Here is a 10603-nt window from a genome sequence, read left to right as displayed (position 1 = left end):
TTCTTTGCCGCCTGTCCACTGTCCCAAAGGGCGAGTCATGTTTGGCTTGCACCGGACCCCTGACGTAGACAGATTTTGGTTATCGTCGATAACTATAGCAGCTGCCATTGAGAACGCCACGCCGTATAGGAGATTTGCTGCAAAGACAAGCATGGAAATAAGCGACGGCCTCGTTACAGTTGTCAGGAATTGGTCATGGTCGAATGAAGCTGACCCACTTGGGCACGATTAGCGCTAGGGGACACTAGTCAGCTTCGTCGAGGATATTGCCTAACTAACGTGTGTTCCTGGCGCGTTTCAGCCAATTGTGACCACCAACACTATTTCGGGCCTAACCTATGGACCAAAGTGTTCATCTCCCGCACGCCGAGAGGCGCGAAGGCGTCCGTAGTGGGTAGAACCACACGAGCACGCACGGGCAAGGCTGTCGTGGCATGATGTGATCGCTTCCTGGTTCTGGATCCTCGGGGTTCTCGGTACTCCAGGGTTTGACGTTTAGACGTTTTGTACATGTCCGTTACCAAAGTTACAACTGTGGTCTGTGATGTGATGTGATGCTGCAGAATCTCAAAAAGATCTACGATGATGACAGTTCGTGGGTGTCACTAATTGCCCGCAAAACAAGTACCTTGCCCTAACATGTCCGTTGAGCACAAGATCTGCATGTTGATCAAGATCGAGGTGCTGGTTGCTGCAGGATGTGCTGGCCGGTCCCAGATCGACTGTCTGACGGACCGCGGCGTCCTCGGTCCAACAGCGCGCTTCAGCTGTCAATCGGCCGACAGTGCTTACTGATCCAGAACCTCTGCAACAGCCCTGTTCGAGCGAGGCTGCAAACCCAGCCTAGCAGGTTTTACCTTCACCCAAACCAGTTTTGCTTCCCGAGACCGATCCTCACTTCTTTGCAGTCCCTGCAGCGAAGTCTTTGGAAGCATCTCTACCATGGCACACAACGTCCCTGGTGGCCGAGGCTAAAGGACGTTGGGATTTGAAGTAAGAGAGAAAGAAAAACATGGTAGTGGGCCAGTCAATAGCTTGGAACACCAAGCTACAAGGGCGGACATGTCTTTGTTCCGATAGTGTTAGCGGTGAGATAGTGTACAAACTAAGAGCCAGACCCCTGCCAGATCCCTTACCTGTGGCGGTGCAATGATAGAGCAGCGATAAGCCATCACAACGCTAGCGAAGGCAGTCGAGGCAACGAACGATTTGGACTGGCGGCGACACGGGCCGGGATGTAACGACGCTAGTCCTCGTGGTTTTGTCCAGCGAACTCTTAGCTTATTTTAGGCCCATCCTGTTCCCTGGAACCTGAGGCAGCGCTGAATGGAGAGGACACAGCGGGATGAGAACCTGTTAAGGTACCAATGTTAAGTCAGCATCAAGTCTGGGTTGATGGTGTCACAAACATGCCACAACGTCACTTGTCGCAAAATTGGTCGTCGCAAAATCGCTCGTCATAATGTCGCAAAGCACAAACTACCCACTATGCTAGCAAACCACGCTTTTGTATGCGGGATGGACAGAACAGGTTTTGCGATATTGTTGTATGCACGAAGGTGTTGAGACAATTGTTGCAATCTGGTGGCTGCATAGTTTTTCTGCGGCCAAGCCGACAGAGTTTAATGCCTGCAGCGTCTATCTTGTGCCGCGACAATGGCCGTGCGTATTTAGGGGTGACGTCTCATCTATTGGGCGATAAGCTGGTAGAGAGGCTGCTGTCGCCACGGAGTCTTGACCGGTGTTAGTTAAACGGGCTGTCTATAGAAAGGATCATCTGCAAGGTACATGGTTTAAAGTGGGTCTGAGTGGACCCCTGTCGTATAACCCCTGCACAAACTGATCACCCCCTGAGCCCATGTCAAGCATCCGCACGGGAGTGCCGTGCTCTTGGATCAACACTTTGCAATGGATGGCATGCGGCATTGGAGATGATCAAATTGATGAATAGAAATTATTATGTCTATGGTGTATCGTAGCTGTTGTCCACAGCGCAGCGCGACTGTTCCTGTCGATCGCCGTTTAAGCCACCCGAACTCCGAACGCCTCTTACATCAAGTCTCGTGCACCTCGGCGTTACGCGCTGCAACCGTTGTAGCCGGATTGCTGGAACATCTTCACACTCTTGACCTCCATCTGGCCGTTCTTCTCCCATGTAGGGTACCACTGATCCTTGGCCTGCCAGAAGTCCTTCTTAGCAGTCTTTGAGCCATCGAGCCATGGCTTGCCAGACTTCCCATCCTCAAACCAACCGTTAGTTCCCCCAACAGCGACGTTGAGGATGAGGTAGAAGTCTTGGTCAAAGGGCGACCCATTGCTTCCAGTGGCAGCCCAAGGGTTGTCCAGACGGGTGCCGTTGCTGTCGGCAAGGGGGAAGCGACCATACTCAAAGAAGGGCTCATCGAAGTGGGTGTACATGACCTGGAGAAGGCGAGTATTGATGTAGGTGAAGATGTACTTCTCGGACCATTCGACACCGAAGGTGTTGTAGCCGGCAGAGTAGGTAGTGTGGAGAGCCTTGCGTTTGACGTTGTTGCGCCACCAACCATCGTTGGCAGCGTTGGGACCAAAGTGAAGAGTGCTGGACGCAATGTTGTTTCCGCCCTGGGCATAGGTGTAGTTGTTTCCGCGAGATTCCATAATGTCGATCTCACCGGAGCGGGGCCAGTCGCCGTAGACATTGTCCTTGGGCAACATCCAGATTGCGGGCCAGAGCCAGTCACCCTCGGGAAGCTTGGCCTCAACCTCGATGCGGCCATACTTGATGGAAGCACCAATCTTGGTGCTGACGCGACCAGACTTGACAGGGTTGATAATTGTACCGTTGGTGGTGTTGGTGGCTACAACGCAGTCGGTCCACTTGGTACCAGTGCAGCCCTGTCCGGAAAGATCAAGAATGTTGTCATTGTTGATCAAGCTCTCATCCTGCAGGGTGGGCTTGATGACGAGAACGCCATCCTTGAGGAAGACGTTCTCGTCGGTGTTGGTGGTCTGCTCGAACTGGCCGTTACTGTAAGAGTTGTTAGTAGCTGCAACTGCTACACTGCAATTGTGACTTACCCATAGCCTCCGACTTCAACTTCCTTGGTCCAGACCTTGTCGTTCCACGATGAGAAATCATCGGTGTAGACCTCACAGTACTTGTGGACCGCAACACTGCGAATGCCGTCCCAGATCAAAATGCCAGTAACAATGAAACCCAGGACGAGACCAGCGATGGGGATGATAGTGACCCACTTCTCCCTTGGGTCTTTCCTTTCGAGCCAAGGCTTCTCAACCTCGCCCTTCTTCACTCGTCGGGAACGGAAATAGTTGTAGTCATTGCCACCGCGGTAGCCAGTGCTTGAGCCGTCTCTGCTGGCGGACCTCGAGTTGTGGTTGGATGCGCGAGGTGTGAGGGTGTTTGGTGTCTGCGCTCCCGGTGTAGCGAAAGGGTTGTGAGGTTCGATGCGATCACCATCGACATCACCGGCGTACTTCTCGTTGTTGTATGAAGACATGTGTGGAAGTGATGGACCTGTGGCAATGCCCAGGTGTAATCAATAGTCTAAGGCGAGCAGCAGTAGATGCTGTCGTATGGTGGGGTATTCTTCAAGCACACCCAAGAACGAGTGACAGTGCCAAAGCAGGGAAGAGGTGAGTGTTGATGATCGACAGGAAAGAGGGAGTGACTTGTTGCAGTTATGAACTCTGCCTTAGCAGCGTCTGTTTTTAGTAGGCGCGGCTAGATCGTTGCAGCTCCCCAAGCTGTAAAAAGAAGCGACAGGATCCTCCGAGCCAGACTTGGTTCACGGAGAGCTCGAGCGCCGTCACCACGTTCTAGGGTACTGCCATGTTTGGTCGTGGCAGACTTCAGGTGCCTAGCGTCACCAACATTGAGAAGCGCGACACCGAATGTGCTAGGCGGGCACCGTCTCCCGCAGCAGAGCCAGGTACAGGCCTATTCAGTGGGTACTCAGCTCTGTTCGAGGGGCCCAATGAACTTGGCCATTGCCAGCGGTTTTGTCGGTACGCCGCTGAATCATTGGCTTTGCCAGTCGTCACAGCCCTGCCGACGAGTAAGACCATCGCCTAGACCGGCCTACTGATCCACGCGATAGTGAACCGAATCGTACCCCTGGGCGACCTAGTCAAGGATTTCACCAGCCACACGCTAAGTGATGGCTGCTTTAGCGCGCGCAAGGCTTCGTACGCTACTGCGGCGCCGCCCGCGCTAGCTCAATCGATAGTTGACGGGAACTAGAACTCTTTGGAACACGAAGGTTTCGATAATGTTCGGCAGCATGGTGTGGCATCGACAGGAGTCTGCAACTCCAAGTCCTGCAGGTATGCATCTCTAGCGTGCATCTGCTGTAACAAGAAACGGCGGAGGCGGCCGCTATATATAGAGCGATATTGGATGTCGTCTCAACAACACGATTGTGGCCGTGGTGACGACAAGACGATTGTGAAGGACCCGCCGAGGACTAAAATCCGTGGAGATTGAAGCTGCGAGACCATGAGGTCTCACATAGCGCGTGGCGGGTTTCCTAAGTGCTGAAAGGCAGGAGTTGCAATTTGGTGGCACTTTGCGGCGCTTCGGTACACTGACAAAGTCACAAAATTGCAGTGATTCAGTAGCGTAAGCCACAGCCCAAACATGAGGTTTGACCAAGACGCAACTTAGACATTGTCAATTCTTGGCTTACGATTCTTGGACGCAGCTGAAGGGGGCTCAACTTAGATGGGCGAGAGCACGCGAGCTTGAAGGGTCGAATATGCATTGCCACAGCCTTGCACTCATCTAGAAGGTCGCACAAATCTGGATGCAAAGTTGACGGACAGGTTGCCTCCTTTGGTCTTGCATACGTCTGAATTAGTCGACGTGCTTCCGTACGAGTCGGGGGCGCCAGCCAGAGGGCCGTCCTCCGAAGCGAGGCTGATCTTCTCCTCACTTTTCCGCTAGGATCCGTTCCAGCCTTGCTATCAGATCAGCATTCGATGGGCTCGATCCTGCAACGCAGGGATCCTAAATGAAAACTTGAAATTCTCCGACAATTGGTACCGGATGTTGAGTGAATTGTCGCTCCCGCCGTACGGAGTTGCTGCACGACCTGGGTGTTGGCTATACCGTCGCTTGCGCATGTTGATCACATCGAACTAGCAGGCCCAACGAAGCCTACAAAGCGAAGACGTGATGAGTCGGCCCATGTAAGGCCACCCTTTCGTCCTTATCGGCGTGCCTTGACCACGCTCTTGACCGTGTCTGTCAGTGCGCACCTGTTCAGTCAGCCACTGCCGCTCCCTTATCGTTTCTTCCAGCCGCAAAAGCATGTACCGTGGTGCTGGCGCCGTCCCGACTTGGTCTTCGTATCTGCCGTTTGTGCACCTCTGTCACTATCAGTTCGGAGAAGAAATGCTCAACGTAGTGATGATCGACTGAAGGATGGAGCGAAGCGAAGATCAACTTGTTCGGGTTGTTTATGGTTACGTGGAAGGTCTTCACCGGTATGTAAGGTGCAGCCGCGAAGTCGACGGGGGTCGGCTGCTGGAGGAAGCCCAGAAGCCCGCTCGCTCATCCATCACACTATCCTTTTGTAGTCTCTTGCCGTTGTCCATATTGACCGCTGTCGGTCACACCGGTTTGTACGCCAGGTCCCTACCCACAGTTCCATCTTCCCCACTGACCAAGTCCCGGTCGTCGCCAGGCTTACAATGTGCCCCGCTGTCGTTTAGGCGCCAGCCATTAGGCTGAGATAGATGCCCCAAACCACGCCGACCGAGCAGCCAAATAGTATCCTTTTGTCAAGTGGGACCCAGACGAAGCTGATCAGACTGATGGCAGGCCAGAATTTGTACCCATCCTTGACCATCGGCCACAGCTTTTGCTCACAGTCCTGTCTGATGGCGTCCCAGGTGCTCTGTGTGCTCAATGTCCCCTGCTGCGGTCCGTTGGCGTAGGCCATGAAGGCTATGAACATGAGTGTGTTGACCACGGCGCCAATCGTTTGATCGAGCAGGAACTTGATCAAGATGTTCTTTGTGCTCTTCTCGGTCTTCGCCGGCTTGACGGTCTTGACATCTGGGTCGTGCGCAGTCGAGGCGACATTTGTGGGAAACAGGTCTTCGATGAGCCCTTGCCAGAGGATGTTCGGTGGGTTGCTAACGATGCTGAATATGGCGAACTTGAGGACTTGGTTGATGTTTAGTGAGAAGGGCGTCTGCATGATACAGGTCAGTAAGCAGGGTCTCGAGGCACGTCAAAGTGTTGCGCACGCTATCCTTGTATGCTGACAGTCCTTGCGCAAGGACATTGGACGTGATGCTGAGCACCGCGCCCTGCAGCGTCTGCGATATCATGGACATCGCGTGGGTGGCTTTCGTGCTGATGGCGGGGTACGAAGTAGGCGCGTTGTAACAGAAATGTGCGCGAGAAGTGAATGAAGGCGAAGTTGAAAGTGTGAGAACTATTAGGATGCAAAGAAGTCTATGTGTATCGTTGTGGCCAGCACACCATCATCGCGTAACGTTTCGAAATTGTTTGAACGTGTTCCAAGCCTCGGTTCAAGTGTGGCCGAGCGTGACGTCGTCAGGCTTAGAACACAAACTCTAGCATCACAGCCTCGCGCATACTAAGTGCTGACCGGAATTTCTCAATCAATCGGCTCCCTCCCCCCTAATTTGGGATACAGGTACAAATCTGCGTTCCTCGTTGTGCCACCTCAGTGGAAAAAACCGACGCTGTCTCAGCATCTCCTCCCATCTGAAGAACGCAGCTAACTTGCCTTCCGGCACTTGAGGGCAGAACTCCTCGAACCTTCCCTTGAACACCTCCTCATTCCTGTTCATGAACTGATCGATTTGTCTCACTGCGTTCTGCATTTGCTGTTCCACTTCCTCCTCCACAACTTCCTTACAAAGCTCCACTTCACCAACACTGTGGGGAATCTCCAGTATCGTGCCTCTCAAGGTCTCCGTAGCCCTCAGCAATAGCGTAGTGTCATCTACTGAAACAGTAAAGTCGCCGATCTTCCAGGCTGTTCGGACGGTCTTCATCTTCGCAACTTGCTCCAGGTCCAACAAAGACACGCCGATCGACTCGTCCTTAAGCAATGCCTCAACGTGCGTACGTCCCAACACTTCGATGCAGCCGGTAGAAACCATACCACCAGTCCTTCGTATCTTCAACTCCCATTCGTCGTTGCGTAGACGCACGTATATCCCTGCATCTCTCAAGGTGAATCTGGAGGTGTCGAAGTAGGTGTCGGTGAATCGAAGACCATGAGAAGACGTCATGGGCTCGATGGTTTCAGAACCTGGCCACAAGTTCTTGCTTTTGAGAAGAGAGATAGCTGGACTGCTAGGCACGAATTTACGCTCTACCTCTAGCGTGTGGGTCTGGGGAGCAACAGCCGCAGAGGTGAGAAAGCGATGCATGAGCGCGTGACTGACCGGTCGAAACAAGCGGAACCGTTTTGTCGAGCAGGAAATCTGGCTGTTGAGTCGGTTGAGGAGGAGGGAGTTGAGCAGTGTGCAGTGCCGAAGCATGTAGTGTTTGAGTGTGAACGCCATGGCGATTTGGTCGCTGGCGAACTGATGAAGTCGCGACGAACGGCAGCAGCAGAGAGGTTCGGTGGGAGGTCAAAGTCATATGTACCCAGGCGCTAAGAGTAAAGTGAAAGCAATGGGAACATTGTACTTCGACATTCTGACAAACAAATTGATTTCTTCTAACTAAGCAGCGCAACCATGAAAGTAACTTAATTAGATTGAACCGGGGGAGCCATAGGTGCAGTTTTGCATGCATGCCATCTCAGTAGGCCGTCAATAAACTTTCATCGCAAACGAAACTCAGGTATGGCCTCGCTGTGCGTATATGTTGTGAAGATTCAATCGCTGTCATAGAGCGAATCATGCTCGTCGTCATCGGCTTCCATCTGCTCTTTAAGACGGCTGTTGTCTGGCTCTGACACTTCCATTTCATCGCCAGGTTCTGTCGCAGAGTCCTCCTCTTTGTCTGCGTCTGAGGGCAGATGGGCCACTATTTCGTCGCTCCAATGGTCCTGTTCATCACCATCACCTTTTGCGACCCCAACGGGGTGCATCATTTTCCCCATTTCGGTGGGCTTCAACGTGATGTCGCCGAAAGCGTTGGCCTGCTGGACATCAAGCATTCCCTTCGTACCCAAGGACAGGACCATCAAGAAGCCCTGGCAAGCGATCAACTTGCTTGTCTCTGGAGGCGGAAGTAGTTCTTCGAATGTGACCTGGCCGACCTCTATGGCTGAAGTCTGATCTGCATCAGGCATCTCGTTCAACTCTGTAAGCGCGCGAGCGCATTTCTCGGAGACAGCTTCGGCGACGAAAGCGAAGAAGTTCTCACCCTCGGCAGACAAAGCCTCCCGCACACGCTGTGATGGTTTCGTGTCAAGCTCCCCGGCATCAGCAACATCAGAAGTAGATGCTGCGTAGTTGAAGTCGTTTCCATCAAGTGCATCGCTGTCCAAGCTCTGCAAGGCCTCGAAATCACCGATCCGGCCAGTACTGCGACGAAGCAATGGAGACGCAGACACCATGCGGCTTCCAGCACGAGTACCTTGCCTACCTTGTTCGCTCATCATGGCGACACGACCGCTGAGAGGAATTGCAGAAGAACCACGCTTGGAGGCGCTGATATTCCATGGCATGGCCGAGAAGATCTGTTGATCATCAAGTGCAGAACCTGCTTCGCGCGGAAGTTCCACCTCTTCGTCTCCGCCAAGCATAAAGAGCCCTTCGTCGTCTCTACCGCGGCCAAGCTCCTCTTCTGCCTCAACCGTCTTCTGGCGTTTACGCAGTGCCTCTTCCTGTGTGGCTTCATCGCCACTATCGCGGTCGCGTTTGGGCGTGGGCTTGGGGTGCTTGCTCATTCCCGTCATCAGATGGAACAAATTGTCTCCCATGAACTGTTTCAGAGGGCCTTGCGCACCAAACGAGTCTCGTCCAAGGCCACCGATGCCAGCACCCCAGACGTAATGTTCGGCGTTCTTCTTCGCTTGTTGCTGTATGCGGTGCTGCACCTTTGAGCTGGCTGTGTCCTTCATGTTCTTCAGATAGTTGGTATTCCAACTCAAGAGCTCTGTATTGCGTAATTCCAGTCTCGTATCCCTGGGTAAAGCTTTGGCCGCTCTCTTTTTGCGTCGCATAGGCGCAGCGGCCGAGGAAGAAGTCTCAACAATCTCGGCGTGCTCACTAAGCTGCTGGGCTACGACCGGTGATGTAACCTCGACGTCTGGCATTTCGTCTCTGTAGATGGGTAGGTCCAAGTCCATGTGATTTCCAGCTAGACCCTGGATAATGTGAGAAACCTTCGGTACAGACATGATAGGGAGTCGTGTATTAGCGTCAAGCCACCATGCATGCTTCAAGTGAGAGTATATGTGTAGTCGTGGTGAGGGACGGGTGAGGATGTACAGAGAACGGGAAAGAGGCGTGTATGTGAAAACGTGATGTGGGATTGGTGAGAGGGTGCAGTCAGACCTACCTGCTTGTCACGCTGTAGTCCCTCTTCGTGTTCTTGTCTCACTTTCGCACTAGCCCCAGCATAGCTATGCATCGATGGTGCCGTAGCCGCAGTAGGCGTCGCCGGCGCCGCAGGCGCACGCTGACCAGGAGCAAACTCGATGATGTCTCCATCTTCGCCGAATGTGAAGTCTGGCTCGTCAAGCCGCAACAAGTTGTCGATATCGAACATATCATCACCGCCTTGGCCACCATTTCCACCTTCAAGTTCAGCGGCAGCTGGTCGATCTGGTGTTGAGCTGGGCAAGACCAGGCCATATCCGGCAACATGCGACGATTGGGATGACTGCCGTGAACCGAAAGGAGTCAATGACTGAGAGTGGCCAGAGCGTGGAATATCAAGGCCGAAGTCGAAGTCGAGGTCTGAAAGTAGCTCTAGCGGCGGTAGGGCGAACTCAGGGAAGAATGAAGGATCATCCTGGAGAATAAGTTGCTCAGGCCTGTCATCATCAGTTGAATGGAACCGAAGGCTCACAGTTGGCTCACCTGGTCTTCCCAGCACCAGAGTCGAGTGCGCGGTTTTCGACCGAGCGCAGCATAAGCATCATGGTGTTGTGTGCGCTCTGCGCGTCTGCGAGGACATAGCCGCATTGCTGTAGATAGACACGAGATACACCATACCCGTGTGTGTATTAGTCTCAACAGTATATGGTTGGAGCATTGACTTACAACAGATTGCTTTGAAGACGTAGAGCCATAGGTGCTGCAGGGTCGACGATAGTCCTGCACGCTTTCGCGACGTCAACGTCGAGCATCTGCTTGCGAGTGATTCTCTTCAAGCTGGACTTGGAACCGAGCGTTGCCACGAGCCTGCAACATGTTAATCTCGATGAGTCTCAAGGCAGACTCGAGCTTACCAGACTGTTGCCACACCATATTTACGATTCGTTAGTACTGTTCTGTCAGTATCAGTTTGGATGGAAGTCAGGCCCGAAGCTCACCTTCGTGACTGTAAAACATAATTATCATAGAACATCAAGGAATGCGAGATAGATGCGATATAATAACACGAAGAGTACAGTGTAGTCAACAAGGATGTAGAGGAAGGCGCGAGTGGAGCTGG

The 10603-nt window shown here is 53.0% G+C and overlaps 4 protein-coding genes across 4 annotated transcripts; all 4 read right to left on the bottom strand.

Annotated features, from left to right (window-relative positions):
* Nucleotides 1-1891: 1891 nt before the first annotated feature.
* C7974DRAFT_35050 (concanavalin A-like lectin/glucanase domain-containing protein) lies at nucleotides 1892-3666 on the bottom strand. Its single transcript, XM_046139463.1, has 2 exons — nucleotides 3061-3666; nucleotides 1892-3010 (listed from the first exon to the last, which is right to left on the bottom strand). Exons 1-2 carry the CDS (start codon nucleotides 3498-3500, stop codon nucleotides 2077-2079), a joined length of 1374 nt encoding a protein of 457 aa, XP_045993976.1. The 5' UTR covers nucleotides 3501-3666; the 3' UTR covers nucleotides 1892-2076.
* A 2045-nt stretch (nucleotides 3667-5711) lies between these two features.
* Nucleotides 5712-6345, bottom strand: C7974DRAFT_416044 (uncharacterized protein; the record flags this gene model as incomplete). Its single annotated transcript, XM_046143950.1, has 2 exons — nucleotides 5712-6200; nucleotides 6256-6345. 2 exons carry the CDS (start codon nucleotides 6343-6345, stop codon nucleotides 5712-5714), a joined length of 579 nt encoding a protein of 192 aa, XP_045993975.1.
* Nucleotides 6346-6605: 260 nt separating this feature from the next.
* Nucleotides 6606-7668, bottom strand: C7974DRAFT_35012 (CYTH-like domain-containing protein). The gene has a single exon (XM_046139453.1). The coding sequence runs from the start codon at nucleotides 7549-7551 to the stop codon at nucleotides 6637-6639; it is 915 nt and encodes a 304-aa protein (XP_045993974.1). The 5' UTR covers nucleotides 7552-7668; the 3' UTR covers nucleotides 6606-6636.
* Nucleotides 7669-7868: 200 nt separating this feature from the next.
* On the bottom strand, nucleotides 7869-10500 carry C7974DRAFT_436078 (uncharacterized protein; the record flags this gene model as incomplete). The annotated part of the gene is made up of 6 exons (XM_046145107.1): nucleotides 7869-9308; nucleotides 9503-9980; nucleotides 10027-10101; nucleotides 10210-10350; nucleotides 10398-10434; nucleotides 10482-10500. The coding sequence occupies 6 exons, from the start codon at nucleotides 10498-10500 to the stop codon at nucleotides 7869-7871; spliced, it is 2190 nt and encodes a 729-aa protein (XP_045993973.1).
* Nucleotides 10501-10603: the final 103 nt, after the last annotated feature.

The sequence above is a fragment of the Boeremia exigua genome (genome assembly GCF_020726555.1).
Source record: "Boeremia exigua strain MPI-SDFR-AT-0100 chromosome Unknown C7974scaffold_10, whole genome shotgun sequence".
Taxonomy (NCBI): Eukaryota; Fungi; Ascomycota; class Dothideomycetes; order Pleosporales; family Didymellaceae; genus Boeremia; species Boeremia exigua.
The sequence above is the reverse complement of the archived record's forward strand: the minus strand, read 5'-3'. Positions and strand labels throughout refer to the sequence as shown.

Excerpts from the sequence above, each read along its gene's own strand:
- C7974DRAFT_35050 (XM_046139463.1), bottom strand. The coding sequence starts at position 3,500 with ATGTCTTCATACAACAACGAGAAGTACGCCGGTGATGTCGATGGTGAT. Across the intron at positions 3,011-3,060 it reads GTTGAAGTCGGAGGCTATGG|TAACGGCCAGTTCGAGCAGA; the intron begins GTAAGTCACAAT and ends CAACTCTTACAG.
- C7974DRAFT_35012 (XM_046139453.1), bottom strand. The coding sequence starts at position 7,551 with ATGGCGTTCACACTCAAACACTACATGCTTCGGCACTGCACACTGCTC.